This window comes from Pholcus phalangioides, unplaced genomic scaffold, assembly GCF_987345545.1.
Source record: "Pholcus phalangioides strain wild (caught in Gottingen) unplaced genomic scaffold, Ppha-v1.0 ptg000014l_1, whole genome shotgun sequence".
NCBI lineage: Eukaryota > Metazoa > Arthropoda > Arachnida > Araneae > Pholcidae > Pholcus > Pholcus phalangioides.
The window spans coordinates 25,325,420-25,351,862 of NW_028301607.1; the positions used below are offsets into that span (position 1 = coordinate 25,325,420).

Genomic DNA, 26,443 nt, shown 5'->3' on the forward strand with positions numbered 1-26,443 from the left:
TTCGTTAATGTTGAAATTATTTCTTCATAAAATTTTTTTAGAGGGGGGGGGGGCCCCCGCAAAAATTTTTTTTGCATTGGGACGCGAAATTCTCCTAAGCCCGGACCTGTCTTCGGTTTTTGAATTTAAATATATCGGAATAATGCAGTTAAAAACATGTAATTTGTTTGTTGGGCTCAGAAGAGCAAAGCAACAACTGTCTAATTGGAAGTTAGAGGACGGGGGAAGGGGAACGTATAAAAATCTACATTTTTTTATTTTGTGTACACTGTATTTTCATCTTCAAAACTCGTACAGGGCGATTTCTGGTCACATTTTGAGAATTTTTAAGATTAGAACGATACCACTACGACGAACGGTTGATGTGATAAAGGCTGTAACAACACTCCAAGGAGAAACCATTGAATCTCAGAATGGCCATAATATTACCAATAGGCAGGGCAGCAAATAGTGGGAGGGGGGGGGGGCAGGCGGGTCTGGTGTCCCGGCGGAGCAAATTTAACCATTTAACCTATCCTTCAATATTACGTGGGGGGGGGGTTGCCTAAATGAGTGGTTGCCCCCGGCTAACCAAGTATCCAGCTACGGCCCTGCCAGTAGGTATCTTATTTTTGATGAATCACCGTTATATTGGGTATTTTTTCTTTTAGATACATTCTCAAGTTTGCAATTTACACCTGGTAGCATTTCTTTTACTTCTATAGATCAAACTACACAGTTGATCCACTAATGACAAACAAAAATCATGTCCTTATTCTGTAGAACTTGGTTTACTGCATGGGCCCATTTGGGCACTTCTGGCACCGGGGTGTCAAGTGACAATTAGATCTGGTTCCGATTTTGAAGAGTAAATATGCAAATAGGTAGGTAGGAATTTTTAGCTAGGTAGTGGTGCCTATCTCAGAAAAATCGCTTTGTATGTGGGCGTATGGCAATGTTAAGACAGCCCTGGGCGTACTTTATGAAAATTGTGAAAAGCTAATCGAAAAACTCAGCAAAATAATGTGGTCTGGTTTGCAATATAATTAGTTTCTCATTTTTTGTGCCATCCTTGTGATAAGGATCTTCAACTATACAATTAAGTGTTCTTAAAATTTTAGGATCTTCTATCGGATGATCGATATTGAAAAAAAAATTGTACATTAAAAAAAATATCATTTGATATTTTTTTTGTGGTTGCCTTTGCCCCTTTAGTACTGATGCCCTAAAAACGTGTTTATCTTGCTTAATGGTTAATCCAGCCTTGTGTCGGGGGGGGGGGGAAGAAATTATGAGAGTATTATCTTTATTTTGAAATCTTAATCGTGTAAAGTGGCAGAATATTAGGAATGATGATGCACATACTCTTTCAAGACTTGATGATTTCCATTCCCCGGTTCCTGGGATCAACGGGGAACGACGACATGATGATTTGATCATATTTTCCATCTCTGATATACATCCCCGGCTTGCCGAGGCAGTAGATGGCAACAGCTATACCGACCATAACGCAACCGACAAGGACCATCGTCAGTCCAATGGCGAAGTTCACCGACGCTGCTGAGGGAGAAGCCACTCGTGGATCTGTGAACGAAAAATAAAATAAAATAACATCCATGGTTGAATGACGCATTGCTCAAAAGGAAGGATTTGGCTGTTTGCGTGTCTCATGGGGGAAATGTCATAGAATAGAGACATGTGAGCGAATATGACATACGCCAAAGCGTTGGCGCCCTGCCAGCGCGATGCCCAATTTCGGGACTCCAATTTTTAGGATCAATTTTTTGGGGTTTTAACGACAAACAATTGTAAGTGCGTACCTATGAGTATGGGGCAGTGGTTCTCAAACTACCTAAATATGGTTCATCTGCGGCTCCCCAGAATAGTTTAGTAGACATTGTGTATTCATAGTATAATCACTTTAAAGCATAAATAGGCACACGCACATCAATATTTCCAGCTCGTCACAACACCCCTGACAAAAGTTGGCCCCCGTAGGACCCGCGACGCATACTTTGAGAAATATTTGCATAAGGAGGCAATCTATAGCGTGTTTCAGAAGGGCTCCCTAAATTTGAAATTACATAACTTGGTAATGGATGGAAAGGTGGAAACAAATACTTCGTTTAATAAGCAGACCTGGAATTTACAATAAGCCGGTTTGTGAAATTACTTACAACTTTGAATGATAGATGGCACCGCAGACTCGGTGCTATGTCTTTTAAACAATGGGTGACATTGTCCTTCGCAAACATGAGTCAAACCACAAAATGATGGATTCGAAATGTCACTTTACTTAGCAATGATATGATAAAAACGAAAAGTGGAGTCTTTCTAGCAATGTCTCTACTACAACGGATGCCTATGTCTCACAGATGAACTGTTCAAGATGAATCAGCACTTGAGGACTCTTGCTGGTAATAATGACCTTCAATTTGAAGGTTCAAATGGTTCCGTAGAAAGAGGTCTTGAAAAAAACGACTCTAGTGCCTTCTATTAGTTAAAATTGTAGTTAATTTTGAAAACTGGTCAATTTAAAATTCCAGACCTGCCCATTAAACAAACCACTTGTTCAATCTTTCAATCTCTAAAGTTATGTAATTTCAAAGAAAGGGAGTCACTTCTGAAAACCCCCCGTAGAAACAACCCCGTTCTGAGTAACTGCAAATTTTTTTTTTTCATCAAATATGACTTTTAATCAAATCTGAAATTATTTTTCCCTTTTATTTGAATTTTAAAAAAAAATCTCAGTTTTGAAATTATTCTTTCATTAAATACGAATTTTCATTAATTCTACAATTATTTTTTCATGAAATATGAATCTTCAATAATTCTGAAAATATTTTTCATTAGTTTTGAGAAAATATGTTTCTCAATAATTCTGATATTACATTTATCAATAATTCTTGAAATATTCTGGAAATTCTTTTCATTAGCAATGAATTTTCATCAGTTTTGCAATTATTTTTCTCATTAGTTTTGCAATTATTTTCTCATTAGTTTTGCAATTATTTTTCTCATTAGTTTTGCAATTATTTTTCTCATTAGTTCTGTAATATTTTCTGAAATTAAATCTGAAATGTTTTCTGAAATTAAATCTGAAATATTACTTCTCTTTCAGATATGAAATATTCTAGAAAAAATATTTTTCCCATTTCTTTTCCAGCATTTCTATAAATTCTGCACCTCTTTAAGCCTTTTCGTCGGTGGTCCACTGCAAAATGCTTCAAGGGTCACGTGTGGCCCGCAGGCTATGCGTCGAAGACTACTGATGTATATATTAATTATGGTTTATGATGTGGGTATATCTTAACATGCTCCATATCAGACACGTACATACGGGTTCCGCTGGATACAATGGCACTTGTTCACGCTTCACACACGTGTCGCATTTCATGAATTTGATCAGCTGGACACATGCCGGGCGTGAAATGAGTCACAGACACTATTAACCTCTAGGCTCGGGTTATACAAACAAATAAAACAGATTAAAAGTAAATGTCTCTGATGGGTGATGACCCAAATTCTCAGAATGCTGCTATATTCATTTCAAGGATCCGCGCATATAAATTCAGCATGCAAATGAGCATTTCAGTTTCATTTCTCGTTGAGCAGAATGTGGAGGGGGGGGGGGGGGGGAGAATTAATATGAGGCCTCACGAATGTTCTACAAAAACATTTTCCTAAAATGTTAAAAATGATTTATAAACACAAACGTTTTCATAACAATAAGTGCTTTCAAAATTTAGATTCGTACCAAGAAATCTTATGGGCGTGAACAAAACGAGTAAAATTAATTGTTAAATCGTTAATTAAAATGTTGTGCAACAATAAAGCAAAAACAACTTTCATAAAATTAATATTTTGTAGTTAATACAATTTTCTAATAAATTAACATTTCAAACTGAAATATATTCTAGTTTGTAGTTTGTATAAAAAAAATATATTTTTGGTTCAACATATCTATCTCAAAAAAAAAAAAAAAATTGCGCATTGGTTATACATTATTAACGGTTTTGACAGTTTTAACTTCTTTTGAAACGTGGGGGTCATTTAAGAATTACGTCAGTACCATTAGTGAAATGTGAAATATTCTTAATGGCATCTTACTCGGTGTGCCAAAAACGAAAAAACTATTCGCTAGTTTGTGGACACCTGAACGAACATTCTTCCTATTGATAAGTCCTCTACAGAACCACACATTAGTGTTTTCTAAGTGTTCCGCGGATCCTTCAAGAGATCTGGAAATGTGTCCTGGCCACTGAAGTGCTCTAGAAATGCGTCCTGGCCGCTGAAGTGCTCTAGAAATGTATCGCGGGCCGCTTAAATGCTCTGGAACTGTGGCGTGCGCCACGCAAGTGATCGTAATTATGCCGCGGGTCACTTAAGTAATCTGGAAATCAGCCGCGGGTAACTTGAGTGATGTAGAACTGTACTGCGGGCCGCTTAAGTGTTCTAAAATTGTGCCACATACAGGGCCGTCTTAAGAGTATCATGGGCCCCCGGGCCAAGTGGTTTTTCGGAGGCCCTATCTAGTAAATCCTATAAAATTTGAACTGGGTTTCATTTTTGTGAGGCCCCTCTTCTCTTGAGGCCCCCGGGCCGTGCCCGAGTGAGCCCATGCGTTAAGACGGCACTGGCCACATATCATTGTGCCTTGCACTTGTGCCATGGACCACTCAAGTGTTCTGGAACTGTGTCGCGGGTCACTTAAGTGATCTGTGAATGTGCTACGGGCCTGTTTGAGTGATCTGAAAACGTGCCACGGGTCGCTTAAATGCTCTGGAATGCCACAGGCCACTTGAGCGATCTTAGAATGTGCTGCTCAGTTCATCTTTACAAAATTAGGTTTGAGGTTGCGGGCCACATCAGATAATGCCGAGGGCCACATTTTGTTTGCGGGAAATGGGTTTAGCATATATAGTCTCCCAAAGTCCATAGTCTTTTTGTTCCATCGCCCCCTTCATCAGAAATTTTTTCCTCTCATCGCCCCCGAACTCACGTAAACCCATAGGATCCTATGTTAAATCAGTAGGTTCTATCGCCCCCTTGGACCATTCCATCGCCCACCAGGGGGCGATATTGCCCACTTTGGGAAACACTGGCTTAGAGAATGAGTCGCAATGGATGTCTTAAAACGAAATTTTGAGCTCTTAGCCTTCAAATAGCATTGAATTTAACAGAAATTGATTATAATAACACACACACACATATATAAAGGTATTTTCTTTCGAAATTTTAATATTTTTTTAAAATATTTTTTGCATAAAAAAAGTAAATTTTTGATCGCCCCACACGTAAGTCTCTGATCCCAATATACGTTAGGAGATAGAGTCAGAGCTGACTAAGTATTGCTGAGGAGGGGGTCAGAGTTTTGCTTACGAGGTAGGAAAGGGGGTCAAAAATGGCTAAAAATCTGCTGATAAAATACTTGAACGGCCCTTTGTTAAAAACTTTCAGAAAATATTTAAGCAAAACATTAATTTTTGATCCCATTAATGCGAAGGTCTTCAACCCGTGGTCCTCGGAGCTTTTCTGGTGTGGCCCGCCGAGAAAAAAAGAGATCCGTATGAATACGGAAATGCTGAGAAAAACACTTCAGCGAAAGAAATATCAGAATTCTTGATAGAAAGAGTAATTACTGCAAGAATTAGACGAAAGAAAAAAAAATCTCATAACTGATGAAAACTCATAGTAATTCATGAAAACACTAGTTTCAGAAATGATGAAAGAAGACAGTTTCAGTTAGCATTTCAGAACTGGGATTGAAAAGAATGACTTCTGAATTTAATGAAAGTTCATATTCAATAAAAGAAATTGTTCCGGATTTAATACAAATTCATATCCAATAAAAGAAATGATTTCGAATTTAATGAAAATTTATATTCGATAAAAGAAATTATCTCGAATTTTTAATGAAAATTCACATCCAATAGAATGAAATGTTTTCAATTTTGATGAAAATTCATATTCAATAGAAATAAATGTTTCCAATTTTGATGAAAATTCAAATTGAATAAATAGAAATGTCCCGAATTCAATGAAAAACTCATGTTCATTGAAAAAAGTAATTTCAGAATAAACAAAGCTCCTCAATAACTTAAGGGCTCCTGTTTGATTTGCAAGACACCCGAATACTTTACATCGAGTTCTTGTTAATGTAACTATCGTTTTTACCGCGATTCGACATTTTGGCCCGCGGGCTCCTTGGAAGTCTTTAATTTGGCCCGCAATTTCTGAAAGTTTGAAGAGCTCTGCTTCAAATACGTAAGTAATGCATGAAAGTAAATCAAATTTTCACTTGGAAATAATTTCTTCATAAAATTTTATTTTTCAAGGAAAAGTTACTTACTCATGTCGTTTCCGTCAACTTAAAATTCCTGAAATATTTTTGTACAGGCTCATCATGAAATTTTCAATAAAAGAGGGAAGCTTTTTACATGAGCTTCACCTGCGGTTACTAATCTTTGATCTACTGAAGTTATATATAATGATGGAAAAAAAACCCGATCAAGCCTTTAATCGACGCATGCTCCGTACTCCTACAGAAGAAATTACCTAGAATTCGTCGTTGCGTGACTAAAAAAGTTTGTTCGTCCGACGAATCGATAGATGAGCCAAACCGTGGAATACGTGATCATTTTCCCGAATTAATCCCACAAATGCATCGCTCTACATTTCAGCCTCATTCATTTGCCGCCCTCCCCCAACGACAAATAACTGTGGTGGTCGAGATATTAGAACGTTTCATGAAAAATGCAGTTTTCGCGAATATTACATTCTCATTATAGCTTGATTGCCTTTGCTGCGCCGCTTCGCGTGGAATTTCCAACAGAATTTCGAAGTTTTTCAATATTTAACATAGGCATGGATAGATAATGGTTTTCGGAGGAAAAACACGAGATTTTCATTATTATTTCGAAAAAAATTTTCATCTCTTGCATAAAATTTATTTTTATTAAAATTTAAATTTTAATACTAAACAGTATTTCATTATTAATGAAAAGTATTTGCCAGAAATATGGTGTATTTTGTGACCATACGAAAACGGTCTTGAGATGGTCCAAATAATTTTTATTATCAAAATCAAGCCACATTCAAAACTGATTGACAAGAAAATTTTAGAATCGTTGCAAATTCAGAATTAGGGGAGATTCAGAATTAATTACGAAAAAATCAGTTTCAGAATGAAGGAAAAGTATAGTAGAAGTCCGTTATGACGACAGCTCACAATCACGGGAAAAATTGTCGTTATAACGGACTTCTCGTTATAAGCGAAAGTTTCTGTAACATTAGCTCTGACAATCACCTGAAAATCATTCGTCACATTGAGATTCTTTTTATAAGTCATAGTCGTTATAACGGAATTTTACTGTATGATTTCAGAATTGATTTTAAAAAAATATTTCAGAATGGATAAGAAATAATTATTTCAAAATAAAAAAAAATTATGATTTCAAAATTAATGAAATAAAAATTACTTTAGAATTAGTGAAAAATCAATCCTGATTAAAGAGATGATTTCATAATTAGTGTAAGTTTATAATTAATTAAAATATAATAATTTCTCAGAATTAGTGGAAATTAAGAATTAATGAAAGAAATTATTTCAAAACAAATGAAAGAAATTATTTCAAAACAAATGAAAGAAATACGAATAAATGAAAATTCGCATTTAATGAAAAAATAATAATTCTAGAATAAATGAAAGTTTACATGTTTAATGAAAAAATAATTCAAGAATAAATTTCCAACCTGAAACCACTGCTCTTTGAATCTTTCCTTCACAGATTAATCAAGTCAGAGCTCTTGCAGTTGAATTCACGATGCTTACATAACACGAAAATTCGGGCATTTGTCCTTTTTTTCACTTGAAAATATGGAAGTCAGACGGAAGCTCCAATAAAGCACAAAACAAGCATAACTCTAACAACGTAAATACGCTAGGGCCACACATACTCACAACACACATTCTAACAGGTACTGATTTGTTAGAAATTCCCCAGAAATGTTTACAAGGTTCATCTACGGTAGTATCGTGATGGACTCGCATCCCGTGGATCCAGGTTTGAACCCCACTGGCGGAAAAATGATGGTTGGCTGAAGATAATTTTCTGTGGGGCTCTCCAGATTTAAAAAATGCACTCATTATATCCAACTAGCAAAATAACCTGTCGAGTCGTTTGGGACAGATGGCGGCACTTTATGAACACATACGGACATTCCTCCGAAACAAACTTCACAATAGGTATGATGCATATCATATTCTGATATGCGCCAATTTGTTAGATGTTATTCAGAGGAATGTTTATAAGGAGCTATTATTAGCAGCGCCCCGAAGTTTAGGCACTAAAAATGGCCAAAATACGCAGGTACTAAAAATGCGTAAAGTAGGCACTTAAAAGAGGCATTTATAATTAATGGGAAAAGGAAAACTAATCAAAACCTACTATATTAAGGGTCTGAAAACTAGCTAAAAATTGATTGCACTCATTGAATCTACTGCTTCAATAATATATTAGAGTAGCTGCATTTTATTAGGTAAGTTGGTTATTATTATACCGCGAAAAAAAGTTTGTAGCTCTTCAAGGTTAGATCGGAATTCGATTTAACCGAATACTTAATATGTAATTTTCTGACGTAAAATAATGCTAGCTGAAATTAAAGAATAATTACGTTATAATTCCATACTCTATGAAAACACGTTATGCTATAACGTGTTTTCATATTGAATTATTTAAAAAAACTGTTTCATTATAACATTTTTTTTTCAAAATTTTCGAATAATGAGCTTTGTACTGAGAAATTGAATTTTCTGGATGTTATGCCAACTGGGGCGAAAATTGCTGTAGTTAAGGGAAGCTGCTGTCTCCATTGAGTGCTTCACGCTACTAATGCGTGTTATAAGGAATTGAAAAGTGTGTCTCTGGTGTGTTGGTTAGCGCACTTGCGCGAACGCGGGTCCCGGAGGAGACAAATAACTTTCCTTTCCAAATATTAGTTTCGTCATAGCATCCAGAAAATTTCTCAGTACATTTCGGGCCGAAAAAATACCATCTCTGAATTGAGCTTTGTATTTGGTACGATTTGAAAAAAAAAACTTTCGAATTCTGGAGGTGATTTCCGCACATCTAAAATAACTCGCCATATTTATTGGTTTGCAGTGCATTTTTAATAGTGTAAAAATTAAAATGGCATGAGCTACAGGACTCCTGCCCTGTTGGAGTCATGAAGTCAACTGATGGGCTATTGGGGCAGTCATCGATCAATTATTCATCTACAATGCTGCGCAATACGTGAGCAAGACAGGTTATGTGAATCATGCGGAGAAACGAACTTTCTAATTTATTCCCCGTTTCTTTTATTCATAGGTTGTTCTCGTCTAAAAGTCTTACAATCTTGATGAGAATTCGATTCATATGTTAATTTGACGGATGTATCCGAAAGCTATGTATAGCAGAGATGAGAAATCTTTTGTCACCTCTATGCCTAGCACCAATTTTCTTGTATCTCAGACACTTCTGTTTAAATGCGGCAAAGGAACAAGCGGGTCTGGTGCTCCGAGCACCGGACCACAAGGGCTCAAATTTCAGTCTTTATAACCTCTCCTTCGACACACACATTACAAGGGGTGCCAAAATTCGTGCTTGCCCGGCTGGCCAAAAATCCAGTTGCGGCCTTGCGGGGGGAGGGGTGCTTGATAAGAATTAATATTTTGGGTTGAAGATTTTAAAAAGAAAAATTCTTTTGAAGTTTTCAATGTTAAAAATATGCAGAAGTTCTATCGATGACAGCTTCTAAAATTCACGAATAAAAATACAGAAATTGGCATTTACTGCAGGAAAAAATCAAAAAAGGTATTTTTACAAAAGAAGTTAGAAAATAAGCAAAACCAGGCATTTATGGTATTTTGTCAGAACTTCCGGGCTCTAGTAGTGGTGTTGAGGGTACAAAAACTAGCACGGCAACTCCCAAACTAGTTTCGAAAGTGAGATTAATGAATAATATGAATTTTTGATATGGTTGTTGTATGAACTATGAAATGTTTTCCAATTTTGATAAAAGCGGGTAAAAAGACATCACTGACAAATATAACACCAAATGTAACCAAAAAAAAAATTTATAAACACCTTTACACATAAAATTCACAAAAAAAGTACAATAAGGGTTCAAACCGTGGAAAAAATGGACCAAATTAAAAAAGACAGACAGACAATAGTGATTGATATTCAAAACAAAACTACACTATGAAAACAAGATCTTACAAACACAAAATTGCAAACAAACAGATAAAAACTGATTTCATACATTTCGCTTGATGTAATTGATCTACTTCTTCTACTTCATGCATCTCTACCATTAAAACTGGGTACATACATGTTTTTTTTTCAAAAACCAAAATACATTTTGTATTTTATATGAACATGTAATTCAAAAATTTTAATATTTTAAAGTTGTATATACCGCATGTTTTGTATATAATAAATGAGTAGAATAAGAAATTCAGTTACAAATAATGAATTACATTTTTATCAAAGCTTGATTTAAAAAGAGGTTGCTCATTCTGGGTACATCAAAAGCATACCGTAAACTGGGGTGACTTGGGTACATGTTCTAATTTCTTATTTTAGATGACCTCATTGCCAGCGTAAATGTAGAGAGACAATTTCATGTCTAGCTGCCAGAGTGAGCTTCCATGATTGAAAATAGTGCCTAAATCTCTCATAATTATTCCGATCCCTATCTCTTGCTTACTTTTATTATAACCTGTGTTTTCAGGTTTGATGAAAACATTGCAAAATTTTGTTTGCAGAGCACAGTAGCACACACTACATTTTACAGTCTTAATAGAAGTTTACTTTGGTAAGTGTACTTATTCTTTTAACTGTGGATCAGGGCCGCCATTTCAACTTTTTCCGGGAAGGGGGGGGCAAAGTGCATGTGTACTCAATGTATTTATAATTATATATATATTTCTATATATATACCATTTTTAGTGTATTTTCAAAAGCTTGACTCCCCAAATGACGGGCCTGCTGTGGATGATAATTAATCTAACTAAATCAGTTTGTTAATTACTAGTTGTCTTATTACTGAAATGTTTAATATTTGTGGGGTGACTTCAGGACAATATTTTATACTTGTTAAAGGCACACACAGTTATAGAAATACCACAAAAATATAAGGAAACATTAGGCTTCAGGCCCTATAGACACTGCACAGATCAGATAAGCTCTTAAATTAATTAAAAAGTTAAGCACCCAAAATAGATATCTTTGACTAAGCAGATTTACACTGGGGACAAAAAATTCCCTGTATATATGTTTGTAATAAAAACAAAATTAATGTATTTATACTTTCTTTTTATTTGTTCCTAATTATTTCCAGTTGGGCGAGATGGAAATATATGCTTGGAAAAGCAAAATACTAAGTCACCCCTTCAGGTGGGGTGACTTGGGTATGACATTTCACTCATTTTTCTCCATTATAATAGGTCACAAAACAATTGACCTTGCATAAACAAATAACTAAAAACTTCTTTCCAGTGATGCAACTTCTAGTAAAAAATGTTAATTCATAGAAGAGATAATACAAAAAAAATCTAAAACTTGCACCCAAGTCACCCCAGTTTACTGTACATCAGGTCTTGTTAGAAAACTGACTTGGGAATCACCTGAATATGTGTTTTTTTTCATAAATACACGACTATTTATTACATGAAGACATACAAAGCCAGTGAACTATTAATAAAAAGAATCCAAGGATTGATTATGAAAGGATTTATAACACAGTATGACATTCACCTGATTTTGCATTTGAAGACCACTTTTTTTTAAGATATATTTTATAAGCATTACCAAAGGAAAGAAATATCATGATAAATACACAGTTGAGGGGGAGGGTAATGCTCTGCCAGTCCTTCAAGTCTGTCTTCACTTATGTCTTTGGAGATACATCAGTTTCCCAAAATGGGCGATATTGTTCCCTAAAGAGGCAATGGAATGGTCTGGGAAGGGAGAGTAGACAATGTGGGTTTAACTCAATCATTTTTGTTGTACCTCGGACATTTTCTGCATATAAAGGCTAATTAGACTGGGACTTACAACTTATTGCCGATTCAGAACAGCAGCGTTCAACATTTTGCCTTTTATACTGTCTCCCCCCCCCCTTCCCTTGTGGGACTTACTGTGTTAGCAATCTTTTTCTGTGGCCATGTTGCCACCATTTCTGTTATAGCTGCATGTCAGAAAAGTTTCTGACAAGGAACAAATCAGGTATTGAAACCGTGATACCTCCAAACATTCTTCGGTATTTTAGGCAAATATCTTATCTACCTGGGCCCACTGAGTTTGGTATAGGATCATATGAGTTGGCTTGAGTTGGGAGGTGAAGAGAAAAAAAAATTGAAGGGGGGGGGGACGATGGGACTTGAGAAACTATGATCTATCTCAGTGTTTCCCGAAGTGGGCAATATCACCCCCAGTGTAGCAATGGAATGGTCCACGGGGAGGTAGAAGCTACAGATAGAACAGAGGATCCTATGAGTTGGCTTAAATTGGGAAGAGAGGGAATGAGAAAAAAATTTCTGAAGAAAGGGGCAATGGAACAAAAAGTTGGGGAACTATCTATCTGAAGAAAGGGGATGTGATAAGCAACTGAGTATGGAGAAATTTTTTCCTTGGATAGTGACCTAAAGCCACCCTTAGGGTTGTACTGTCTGTAATCTGTCTATACTAAGGCCTTTGTCATGGGTTAGAATATCGACAGGTGACTAAAAAAGTTTTCCGGTTGGAAATTGCTGTATGGTGATATATGACCAGAGTTGGTGTGCGGTAAAATAATAGATACACTAAGGCCCTCCTACACACACAGAAATAGGAATGAAAGATAAAAGAAATTACAGCAAACATTATACACATACAGTATATTTGTACCCAAAAGGGAAGCTCGCATCTGGTAAGGGCAGTCATATTGGTAATGCTCCAATTTCAAAAACAAAAATCTAGTCCTACAGGTCAGGTAAATTTGCTATACTTCCTCAATATAACTGTGCCAGGGAGTTTTAAATCTGCCATTGAAAAAAAAGCTTGTACATGAGGTATGCCTACTACTAGAGAGGTTTTGCAATGCTCAGTTTAATGTTTCTTCTTGAAAATTCAAAGAACCAAGCCAATTTTGGAAAAAGTCTGATCCAGCTCAACATGAATTGTTTTGTTTAGAATAATCTAAACAAAAACAATTTAATTTACATCAAAATTAAGGTCTGAAACAATAAAGATGTAGAAGTTTTAGGTATAACCTGAATACCAGTTTCATATAAATTTAGCGCACATTTGAAAATTTATAAACATGAAAAAGTGTACAAGTATAATCAACAATATATTAGTAAATTCTAAATAAGCATTAGCACAGACATACACACAGTGTCATGGCAAAAAGATATTCCATGTTCAAAAATATTCTGGTTAATACTAGTATGTTCTAACTGGGTAAATACTATTTCATTTGAAAAGTTTTGTTTTAGAGATTATTTCAATTAAGAACGAATGAGAACCAATAACACCTGTATATAAAACAATTTCCCTTGAAGTACAGGGTCCCAATGGGGGAGGGGTACTGCATCAGCTTCATGCAGATTCTGACTGCATTGAAATGAGAATTTGTATGTGTAATATGGAAGGGGGATCTCTGAATAGATAGCATCATGAACTATGATGCTAAATTTAGAAAAGCCCATGCCCCTTATGTTACATCTCAAAAAGCTTGTCTTGATAGTCTCTGTCGGATTCTGCAAAAAACTGATGCTGCCTGCCCATTGGAGTAACAGCCTATTCTATGCAACTAACGCATGTATATAAATACATGTTGCAACCTTCTTTTTTTTTGTCACATTCTCCAATGTTTTTGCCGATGCTCATGGTATTCTGGAACTGAAAGATTTTTGCCTTTTAAACAAATTCTGCATTTGGGAAAAAAATCACAAGGGCGAACATTTTCAAGAAATGATTTCTTGAAAATATTCGCTACTCATGTGAACAAAACGCCGAAAGACGAAAACTGTACTTCATGTCGGCCAAAAAACCAGAAAACTTTTAAGCTAAATTCCAATTTACACGATGGCCATGAAAGCCTTTTTTGTTTCATTTATGATAATTATATACTAATGTATCAAGCAATGTATTTGATACATTGTATATTCACATATAACCATGTGAATATTATAATGGTTTTAATATTTGATTGCATGATAAACAGGATTTTTTTATCAGGGGAAACCATTCTTTTTTTCCAGGGGAAAAAAAGAATGGTTTCATTAGCTAATATCATCATCAGAGACTGGGATATACAGGTTCAACATGTCTCTACAAAGTAACAAAAAACAAATGTTAACAAATAAGATATGAATGACTGATAAACAAAAAATAAAGCCTAGATACCAACATACAAACATGCAGAAAATTAATTGATAGTAAAGAAACAAATGAAAAGCGTCATTCAGAAGTTTGACTAGATCTAAGAAACAAGTTTTGTTGCAGTTTATGTGCAGTCCTTCACTATCGCAAAAACTGCATACAATACACTCCATAGTTTTTTTTCCTTTTACCCTTAGAAAGACTGAGAAAATTTAAAATACCAGAAAATGTGAAATACAATATTAATTATTGCATCGAGAATACAATGAGCAATTTAATAAAAGTTTTTCGAAAAAATTCAGAAAGCAGCAAGAAGAAAATTTTTACAAAATGAGTGATTTCTGAAGTTGCACCCAATCTTTCACTTTTTTGGAATAAGGTCTTGTTTGAGCCAATACATTCACAGCATGACCAAATTTGTATTCGTTCCTGCGCAAGTACATCTGAGCATCAGTTTTCAACTGTTCCAGCTTCTCTGGTCGTTTCTCGTCCAGTGACAAGAACTCAGTTAAATATGGATTGAATCGAAAATATGTACGAGAAGACAGCAAGTCATTCAAAGTTATGTGAACACCTTTGCAAAAAGAAAATAGGAACAAAGATAAGTTAACACACAGAACATATGGCACACATAATATAACAGGAATTCAATGAACTGCAATTATCTGTAATGATAATCAAAAATGGTAAAAATTTACATGATAAAGCAATTATGTTGAATTCATGTTTGTTCATTATCACTACTAATAGAAAATAATCAGTAGAAGTGCAGAATGGCCATCCTATCGAATCATATTTTAATGCATTTGTGAGGTCGCATGGAGGAGGTAATAATACTTTTGATGCCATAAAAACTTCATTTGCAGAATTACTATATATGCTCATGTACAAGCTTAGCTCCAACTACCCCCCACCCAAGACCCCCCCCCCCCAAAACAGCAAAAAAATTGAAATTTGTATATAAGCAGCCTCTAAAAAAATTGCACGTTTTAGAGGAAAAATTAATGTTTCTAAGACATAAAAGTTGTAATGAAAAATAACCAAAATCTTTAAATGTTTTTGTTCTTCCATTTATTTGGCAGCTACTTTGCGAGAAACCCATGATAGGTTTTTCTATCACATCAATAGCAACCACATGGGCAAGAAGGCATTGGGTGTAAAATGTGTTTAGTCTAATGCTCCTGTTTGAGGGCTGCAAACTTGTGTAATTGTGTTGTGTGGATTGATACTTTTATTATTGGAAAGTCTTTTTACGCTTTAGAAGAATCAACATGATAATTACCACCAATCATGCCCAACTTTTAAAAGCTACATAAACCACTTTATTACAGAAAATTCATGGGAGAAATTTTCACAATAAAGAACGATTCTGTTCGTACAGGGATTCCTAATTTAATGGAAAGAATGATGAAAATAGCATCCATGACTGTATCCAAGGGTGCCCATTAAGAAAGGGTTTGAAAGACATACTTAAAGCAGGATTTCAGACCATAGAAAATTACTTTTTTGGCAATAAAAACGAGCAACTGTCAAGAGGAGGTTTCACTATATTATAGCTAATCTAGCTAAAAATTACATGACATGTTGTCTTCAATGAGATTATGACCACCATTTCAAGTACAACTGATATTATCTTGACAATTTACGCTTTCTTAACTTTTTATTGTAAGAATTTCTAGAGAAAAATAATTGAGACAAATAGTCCTGCAATTAACCTCTGCTCTAAACTGAGTGAGGCTTCTCAGAACAACATCTTAAATCCCCCTAGATCAGGAAGTAAGTTATGTTGTGAAAACTTCACATCAAATTTCTCCAAAATCAACTTATACACTTGCAAGTGGGATCTGATTGTATTTGTTTATTTATGATGCATTTGCTTTTGTAAATACTTTTTATTTCTGAACTGATCATACACACAAAGAAAATTTTTTTAATGTCTCCATGAAAAAATGAATGAAATTGTAAGTTAAAAACTGCAAATACAGTCAATGAATATAATGCATTAAATTCACGGAAGAAATAAATAATAAATGTTCCTAATGCAAGGGTTCATCTCCCTAAAAAATTCAAATTTCAATGCTGGAAAAGAAAAAAAGTAACCATTGGTACATCCTGCCTTACCTTCAGTATCAGTTGCACTGTCAATTATCTTCTGAATCTTCGTTTTCCAACTCGTAGACATAAACTGAGATGTAGTAGATGGTGTATACCGCCCACTTCCTAGAGATACAACACACTGAATATGCTCAGAAGGCCACAGCAATTGAGCTTCATGGATTGCCAGAGCAGCAGGATTGTTGATCATCACTCCACCATCCTAAAGGAAACATACATTTTTAAAAATTTATTTTGAATCAAAAACAAGCATATTCTTTGTTTTAGAAAATATGAAGAATGACTGTGCGAGATGAACATAAATGAGAAGCACCGGTTATAATCAAGGTCCTTTTTTCATGTAAAAAATACTCTATCTCAAAGTGCCTCTAGAAATTGAAATTACATCAATTTATCATAATTTCTACAGTTACAAATCTCATGATCTCGAAAATTTGAGATACAGAGAATCAATTGTGTGTACAGAAGAACTTCTCTATCTCAAAACTGATGAGAGCAAACTAACAAATTTGAGCTAGGGACCTTTTGAGAAATAGCATTTCTATGTAAAAAAAATTGGGGTGTGGTAGCCCAGGTCGATAAGATACTCGCCTAAATTACCAAAGGATGTTTAGAGGTGCCGTGAGTTTGATACCCGGTTCGTCCTTGACAGAAACTTTCCTGACACAGGGGGGTACAACAAAAATTGAGACATGACCACAGAAAAAGATTGCTACCGCTGGTTGGTGAGCTGCAACCTCTCTGTAAGTATAAAAGAGTCAACCATTTGGAATCAGCAATAAATCAAAGGTCCTAGTCTAATTAGCCCTTGTGTGCAGAAAGTGACCACGACATGACAAAAACTATCATTATGTAAAAAAATGGCAAAAAAGCTTGATTAAGAAAGATTTGATGTTCGAGATAGAGAGGTTAAAAAAAATGTTACGAGGCAGAGAGGTTTAAAAAAAATATATATTACAAGACAGAAAGGTAAAAATGTATTGATGTAGTACAGTAAATGTGTGGATATCTTTTTCTTCTGGAAAAGGATTCTTCGAAATAGAGAGAGGTTCTAATGTCTTTACATTTATTAATTTTAGAGTTGGAAAGGTGAGGGGACTCACTTACTTGATGAAGATATTCTTCCAAGCAGAACTCCTGGAAATAGCCTGGAGCTGCTCCAGAAGCTCTAATTGCCTCCCATATCTTATGCCTACAATTTCCAATATACTGAGACTGGACTAGAGATGGAAAATCATAGTTTCGAAAAACAAATGGTTGCAGTGATGGGAGGTTCATGATAGCCGAAACAGCAGCAAGCTTAAAATAAAAAATTAAATTCAGAGCATGAAAAAATGTGAAATTGTTTGGATTGAATTAAAAATACAAAATATTGAATCTTTAAGAAATCATCAAACCTTAGACTTTAACATCGGTTACTGATAATTTAAAGAGCATACAAGAAAATTTTTGTACACTTTTGAGCAAAATACAGATGGATGAACACCAAGGTAATTTCCTCAAAATGAGCAGGAAAAGCATCAGACAACTGTTTCAAAACCTACCCCCCCCCCTGCCTTCTTTAATGGAAACAACCCTTTCTTTACATATAAACCGCTCTACAATACACTAAGTTCATCTTCATTTGCATTCTCATTAGAGAAGGGCTGCAGTAGACCTTGAAACAGTTATTTGGTGCTTTTTCTACTCATTCTGAATAGGTTTTGCATATTACTCACATAACTCACTCTAAAGCAGTGTTTCTTAACCTTTTTTAGACCATGGGTCCCTTTGGACTGTATTTTGATTCATTTTTTTGCCCCCTCTCTCTCTTTCTCTCTCTCTCATCCAGGAGCAAGACCCTTCCAACTTATTGAATTGAGTTCAGTTAAAAGTAGGGCCGAGCTGGACTCTGGGACAGGTGCAGATCCAGTGAAGACGGAGGGAAAAGGGGGTGCTATCATTCCCCTCCCAGAGTCAAATTACATGGGAAAAATTTGTCTGTTCAGTAAAATACAGGACGATCGAATAAACCTACACAGTAAATTCTCCCTCCCAACATACCACTCTAGACCCTTATCATACCTTAGCTTCAAAAGTTCAGTGAGCTTCCTTGTTGTTTACGTACAGGAATAATTGAACAAAAGACTAAAATTAATTCATTCTTACTTTAGGTGTATGTTCATCTTTTACGGTGTCAATAATCAATTTTTCTTCAAAAACACTCCTATGAAAACAATTTAATTAATTATTTACATATTTTAAAACACAGAAAATTATCTACTTTCAAATAAATAAGAACATGGAGGACAGAACACGACATATACATCCATTTTACAATAATGTAATTACTAAAAGTAAAAACTTTAAAGCTGTGATTTTCATTACTCACGTACTTCAAGGTTTCTATCCATAAAGTAGTATCATAGTAAGCATGACTCCAGATGAGACCGCTAGTTCCCCAGAAAGGGCTTTGGCTAAAAATCTCTGAGCTGAGTTTGTAATAAAGCATCTCGCATTCATTCAAGGACATTCTCAATCCACCAAGGAGAAATGTAAGAATCGCACCCGAACTCACTCCACAGATATAATCAAACATCTGGTATATTTTTTTATTCGTCCTTGCCTCTAGTTGTTTCATTATCTCTATTGCCATCATTCCTCTAAAAATATTAATAAACAAATGAAAAAACACTGGGAAAAAAATTTAACAATTTACAGAAATGCAGTATTTGCACCGATAATTACACCTGTAATTGTTTGTTATGTGAATATTTTGATTATCCAGAGCTTTTTTGAGAGAACTACGTACAACAATTTACAACTTTTGTCAGCAAACACATATAGAACCCTAATCTATTTTTATTGAAGCAAATTACCAGTGTTCTGCCATTAAATAGGTCAGTTATATCAGAATATTTCGGTCGTGAAACCTACCAGTGAAATTGCATGTTTTTAGCAATGTGTGAATCATGTGTTCAGTGGATGCTGCTATTCAGCTTACAAAATTAGAAGTGAAAAATCAACATTAAGTGAAGGTGTAATAGTTGGGCTAATGGTATCATCAACAGATGCTTATCTTGGCTGTTATTGGCAACCACAAATTCTTACCACCAATCGCTCTGCTTTATCACCAATGGTTTTGTAAACTTGCAATGAATAAGATCAGATAATATTATCATGGGCATGGCCCAGAGGCCTCAAGAGAAGCCTCAGAAAAATGAGAAGTAGTTGAATTTTTTGGGAATTTGCCAGGTAGGGCCTAAGAAAAATCACTTGGTGCGGGGGCCTATGGTGTGCTTGAGATAGCCCTGAATAAGATAAGTGCATGTCAGTAAGTATTGTGATTTTTAAAAAATTTCTTCTCATCTTCATTAATCAAAAGTTTTCCCATCTACTTTGTTTATTGTTGTTCTGGTCTCTACTCCTTGATTCAAGTTTCACTGATAACGACAGCAAATAATTTTCTTTTCTTTTTTGTAAACTTCTGTCATTAAAGTCTAATTAAACCAAACATCACCACAGAGCCATAACTAGAGAAGGCAAGTGCCCAGGCAGCAAAATTTAGGGGACAGTAGTTTTAGGTGGGTACAAAGAACACTGTTACAAAATTATATAATTTTATAGGTGTGGGGGCAGCAAAATAATGTTTGCCCCAGGCGGCGCAAAAATCCTAGTTACTGAACTGAGTTTGCTGTTGGTTTTCATTTGAGTAGATAAACAAAAACGTTTAAATCTACTTACCTTGTTCCACCTCCATCAATAGTGAGAATACGAATTCCATTTCCTGCAGGTGGGTTAAAATACCCAAGCAAAGCCAAGGCTACTCTGACTTGCATTAAAACATCTGGATCTGAAGACTGCTGTTTAAGCCATAAGACGGTTCTGAGAAGTCCTTCCTGCATCAAGAAACATTTACCATTATGATATATATAAATATAATATGGAATGAAATAAGAATATAGTCTCAATATTATTGTATCCCAACAAAATAGATTTCTATGCATTTTGATAATAATGAAAAGTTAAATAACCAAACAGTCTCCTAATACAAATACAAATACAAATACAACGCCACAACAGGCAAAATGCCCAACGAGGTGGCTGATAAAAAGATGCCCATAAAAATATGGTTGTCATATGTTTCAAAAATACAGCAACCCAATTAAAAATGCAATTAACACAAATTACAAACAATATATACACATGATAAAATATTATACAATGCCCATAAAGAATACTTATGGTTGTCTTATTCTAAGAATGGATAGCTTCTCGATTTACCCCAACATGTTTATCGTATTTCTTTTTAAACGTGTCAATTGTGTTACAATTTACTACCTCCGGGGGTAAGCTATTCCATTTATTAACAACCCTATTGGAGAAAAATTCCCTGCGACACCATAACCTTGCATTGTCCCTCACCAATCGATACTGGTGTCCCCTTGTAAAAGCAGTCGATTGGCGGTGTACTAAAAGTTCATGGTCCATCCTATCCATCCCATTGAAAATTTTGAACACTTCGATCATATCTCCTCGACACCTGCGTTCATCCAATGTAAACATATTCAAAAAATGAAGTCTTTCTTCATAACTCAAGCCCTGTGTGCCAATAAGGACACGCGTAGCTCTTCTCTGCACCCCTTCAACCAAGTCTATGTCCCTCTGTAGGTATGGTCTCCAAAACCTTACAGCATACTCCAGTCCAGGGCGAACTAAGCCTCGAAAAAGCGGAAGAATGACTTTAGGAGAACGCGAAGAGACCTTTTTGAAAATGAGACCAAGCATTCTATTCGCTTTTTTGACAACCGCTGAACAATGTTCAGAAAACTTAAGTCGCTCATCAATGAGAATTCCCAAATCGGTGACTCTAGTTGCATCCGGGATAGTGACACCATTCAACTCGTAAGAGAACCGTGGGTTGTTCGAACCAAAATGAGCGACCATGCACTTATCTACGCTAAACGTCATGCTCCATTCATTTGCCCATGCTGCAATCTTGTTTAAGTTGGTCTGGAGCAACTCCCTATCGCTTTCATTTCCGATTACCCCCATTAGCTTCACATCATCTGCGAATTTGCTAGTAATTCCATTGATACCCTGATCGAGTTTGTCGATAAAAAGTGAAAAAAGTATGGGGCCAAGGACACTTCCCTGAGGAACTCCACTTAGGAGAGGCAGAGGTCATCTCTGCCTCTCCCGGTAGAGGCAGAGATGAGTTTTTTCCTTCCTTAAAAAATTAACATCCGAATTAATAAATATCTTCACAAAATCCAGTCTTCTGTATATCTTGTATTTTCACCATGTTAAAAAGTATAAGACCCCCCACCCCCAAGTGATATTGGTAGACTGACACGTGCTAATCAATGATTTTTATCTTATATTTACTTGCTAATTTTATCCTGATTACATATAATGTGATGACAGTGAGAACCCTGCTTCATTTTAACAATAAAATCACGAAATGGAAATGTGTCAAAACTGCAAACATACATGCCAATAAAAATGGTTAATTAAGACAAGAAAAATTTGCTAATTGAAAAAGAATAAGGCTTACAGTTGAATGCTGATATAACAAATCAAACAAGGCGGACAGTTCTAATTTTTAAATAAAAAAAATATTCTAATTAGGGCTCTACTTTAATCACTGAACTTTAAAACATTAGTTTGAGCAAATAATAATTAAAATAGAGTCACTGAATTTTTTAAATAGCACAAAAAAAAGTATGATAGTTTCTTGGGCAAGGAACTGTCTGTCACCAGTACAAGTTAACTTTCTCCTCAATATTTTCCCAATGCTGGTCGTTTTTATCTTCAGGAGGTGACTAAATCAGGGCTTCACAAATGGCGAAAAATTCTAGGCACCAGAAAAAAATTTTAGGAGCCAAAAATTTGTTTACCTGAGAAAAACAGGACCAAAATAATATTTCTTTTGACTTTCCCCTATCACACAGGGGAATGTTCTCTTTAGTGTTGGTAGTAAAACGATATAAATTCCTAAATTTTCCTTATCTTCCTCAGACACAAATATAATAATCACACAAAGCATCTGTGAATGTCGATAGCAATTTTTAAATCGCCTTGATGATCTGGCACTTGCGATTTGTCAAGCACTGGTCTGGGTTGCATAACAAGTATTACTTAATTAGACATAGTTAGCAACAAAATCCTAAGACCATTTAATTCCTGACTGGTTGACTTTCTAACAATCACAAAGTGTATTTATGATTCTTCAGCTAAGCAAGTGCTGATTTGTCCTGATTGATTATTTTGGACTTCAACAGCACAAGCAACACCAATGGGGAAATGGTGGGGGAAAAACCTCATACCAGGGATGGCTGTTTTATCAGAAAAAATGTATTTCAATCAATGATGGCAAAAAAAACCCCTTACCAGTTACTTTGTCAGTTAAAACTAACTGGACCAAAAACTTAATGTAGAACTTTGAAAGATACTGGAATCTCAATCAAATCAGTAACCATGGAATAATAATCTCTATGTTCAAACATTTAAAAGCAAAAACCTTCTCTCACCTTGATCATCACTCTTTTTTCTTCAGGATATGATAACAAATGTTTGCATATTTCTTCCAGCCTTGTTGTCTGCGAAGATGGAGAGCTAGCATAGCACAGTGATTTCACAAGAGAGCGGCTTCTTTGTCCTAAGCTCGACTGAAATAACAGAACTAGATTCAGCGTAATGGCTTCATTAACATATAAACCACTTAGATTAACCCCTTTACTACCCCATATTAGATCTCGTTGATCCCCCCTTCCCCAATATTCAGCCTCTCCACCCCAATAGATACTTATTGTAACCTGAAATTGATAATAATAAAATGTTCAGGTGAAATAATATTCACATGTAGACCTATTTACTTTTTAAAACTTTAGATAATTGCATGTAATCTGCCAAATTGTTGTTTACCATCGAGAATAAATGAGACCGACAGTACACAAGAAGTTGGGATAATCCCTATTATAAAATCTGAATCACTATAATTAGTCAATTCCCCTCCCCTTCCCCAGTAATGAACTTCAATGGATCGAAAATTTATTTCTAGATATCCAGAGGTTCCTTATCTGGTCTTTGTAAGCGACCAGATATAGAGAATGATCTTAATAAGAGAAATCCACAGGGACAAAAATAAAAATTTTGATAATTATAAGCTAGGTTCTCTATAGTATACTCCAGGGGTTTTCAAAGTGTGCACTGCGACACCCTGGTATGCCTGCAGCCTTGTCAGGGGCAGCAATACAAAAATTTTTTGAAGAGATTCTTTGTTAAACTGCTCTATAATATAAATTTAGATTTTGATTCTTAGATCACGATTCATCATAATTATTGTTGGTTTATACTCCTGTGTATATATAATTGGACTTATGCACCCATCTTTTGGGAATGCTTCGATATCTCCTTGAGATGGGAAGCAGGGTGTGTCTGGTCCTTCAATGTTCAATGTTAAACTGCTCTGGGGAAGCCACAGATCAGCATTGATTAGGAAAAGAGGCATCACGGGTGGAAAAAGTTTGAACCCCTGCTATACAATAAATACAAAACTTTTCCCTGTTATTTGAGATTAGGTAAGTTTTCTTACATAAGATATTCTGTACTTTTTCAACTAAAACCAATAAAATCTCATATTTTTAGTAATTGAAAAACTTTTTTTGTGCAGCAAGGCAGTAGCATTGGCTACTGTGGGTGCTCGAGCACCCCCACCCCCCATCCCAAAGAATTGATTCTAAATCCTCCACATATGCTTAAACTGGGCACAGACTAATCTGAAACACTTAGAAGCCCCTGTAGCAAGGTACTTTTTGAGTTAAATGGGTAACTTTTATAAACCTATCAATAATTTCAATTCACCAACATTTAGTTGTGCAAAGAGAAAAAATTTTCCTCCCCCATGTGCCCCCTCCCCTCAAGTTCTGGCCCTGGATGGAATATATTATCACTGTTAGAATTTCATCAGCACCGCAGAACACAGAATAACATTGTTATATAGGCAATTATCATAAGACATAGAGGGTATCATTATATAGGATTGTCACTGCACACATGAATTGAGGGAAAAAAATTGCAACTCACTTTAGAGATAACTGGTTTTTTAGAGACATGCTCAATTGCCATTGTGGGTAAGGAGGAAGGTCTATCAATTTCATCAGACCCAATCCATTCAAAAAACATTTCTTCCAATCCAGATGGCTGATGTGGGTCTTTCTTCACCACTTCATACTTCTTTGAAGTGGCAGAGTTTAACGTTCTGTTTGATTTTCGTTTGTTTGAATCTTCTAAAGTATTCTTGTCTTTACTGGAAGCATCAGATTCAAAGGGAAATGTTGACACAGGTTTCAAGACTGACGTAGCCGCTGCAACCGATTTCCAGAATGCCGAAATGATGTTGTCATTGATGATTTTCCCCCATATCATCGAAAGCGGTGACTTGGATGAATTTGAATTGGTAGGAAGTCGAGATGCACCACAATTTCTGGACTGAACAAATGGCCTGGAATGAATGAAAATTATTAGAAAATACACACAATAAGGATTGATTTTCTTTCATAGCCACAAGATTGTTGTAGGTAATCCTATGCAATGTTATCTGTCCATAGGTTAGTTACACACCTAAACCTAATACCAGGGCTTGACAAACCGAGAAAAAAAATCTAGGTGCCAACCAAATATTTTAAGAGCCAAGCATATTTTTTAAGCCAGCTAGTATTACATATCGAAACTTTTAGGTGCCAATACCAATTTTATAGTCGGCATGGCAACCTGGCACCTGAGATTTGTTAAAGCCCTCACTCCCCAAGTCACTATTTTGTTCACCCACATGCTCTAGGTCCCACTTTCGGGAGCTCATCTATCTGGTCCCTCATTCTGTAGCCAATCTTTAGCAAGGACTGCTCAAGATATTTTTTAAATGTACACGAGTAGCATTTTGGTGATAAAAAATCATGTCCCCTTTTCAGTTGGCGCCCAAAAAGAATTATTGTCCTTCAGTTGGCACCTTCTGCGGTCCCGTAGTTCACAGGATTCAAGGTCTGGCCATGATCTTTAGGTCACTCGCAACTTTTGCGCAGTTAAACTGCTGCCTCTCGATATAACAATAAATAAACCCCTCTAGGATATTTTTTTGTCCGTCCGTAAAGACGAGAAACGTAATATTGAGATTTCACTGTACTTTTTCTGGTTATTAACACTGGGTAACTGTATTTGGGCTTTGTCTACCATATTTAAATGGGCTTTTTTTCTATTATTATTTTTAATGATTTCTTTTTATTTTTTCGGGCCACCTTGGGCAATTTCACTGTTGTGACCCGATTTTGTATTTATTTCTAACACGCAGATATTATTTCACTTTGATTACTCATAATGTATCATGTTAAATTGCCAATAGTCATTGATGCTTACCTTATATTAGCCATATTCAACTTACTATCAGTGCAAGGAGATATTTACTGAAACTAAAAACAAATGTGATGGTGGCTTAATTATATATAACTCTTGTTATAAACAAGATGGCATGTTTTGAGGATATGGATACAACTGTTGCTATTTCCGCTTCACGATCTGTTCACGCGATTCCGAAATATCACCATGACTTACGTCACATTCTATCCTTGTAAACAATGAAATCCCCCTTTTCTTGTAAACAAAGAAGTCCCTTAAAAGTCAGCCAAATATCAAGTCGCCATGGCCTTGTAAACAAAAATATTTTTGTTATATAAGACATGAGAAATGTTCGACAATTTTAAAAGGATAGATTTCGCTCGCCAAAAAATTATTTGCTCGCCAAGAAATAACAAAATCAACTTCTAATGAATCGGAGGTTTAAGAAATAACGTCAGAGAGTCGTACCATTCCCCATACAAAAACAACAAACAACATCAGTGACGTAATAACAGCTGATATTCATCTCAGTTCCTATCTTTAGGAGGAAACTTTTTGTCATT

The 26,443-nt window shown here is 35.6% G+C and overlaps 1 protein-coding gene and 1 long non-coding RNA gene across 2 annotated transcripts; both read right to left on the reverse strand.

Annotated features, from left to right (window-relative positions):
• Positions 1-1,348: 1,348 nt before the first annotated feature.
• Positions 1,349-6,425, reverse strand: LOC149078337 (uncharacterized). Its single transcript, XR_016193893.1, has 2 exons — positions 6,332-6,425; positions 1,349-1,563 (listed from the first exon to the last, which is right to left on the reverse strand). It is a non-coding gene; the product is annotated as an uncharacterized LOC149078337 (long non-coding RNA).
• Positions 6,426-13,865: 7,440 nt separating this feature from the next.
• LOC149078338 (calcium-independent phospholipase A2-gamma-like) lies at positions 13,866-26,375 on the reverse strand. The gene is made up of 9 exons (XM_089241990.1): positions 25,902-26,375; positions 24,576-24,993; positions 23,021-23,158; positions 20,232-20,386; positions 18,884-19,150; positions 18,657-18,714; positions 17,616-17,807; positions 16,515-16,710; positions 13,866-14,967 (listed from the first exon to the last, which is right to left on the reverse strand). The coding sequence occupies exons 1-9, from the start codon at positions 25,913-25,915 to the stop codon at positions 14,717-14,719; spliced, it is 1,689 nt and encodes a 562-aa protein (XP_089098116.1). The 5' UTR covers positions 25,916-26,375; the 3' UTR covers positions 13,866-14,716.
• Between the last annotated feature and the right edge of the window lie 68 nt (positions 26,376-26,443).

Bases quoted from the DNA above. Each gene is read 5' to 3' on its own strand.
- LOC149078338 (XM_089241990.1), bottom strand. The intron at 23,159-24,575 runs GTGAGTTGCAAT...CTGTTATTTCAG, and splicing joins AAAAACCAGTTATCTCTAAA to TCGAGCTTAGGACAAAGAAG. The intron at 16,711-17,615 runs GTAAGTGAGTCC...TGTTTCCTTTAG, and splicing joins TGGAAGAATATCTTCATCAA to GATGGTGGAGTGATGATCAA.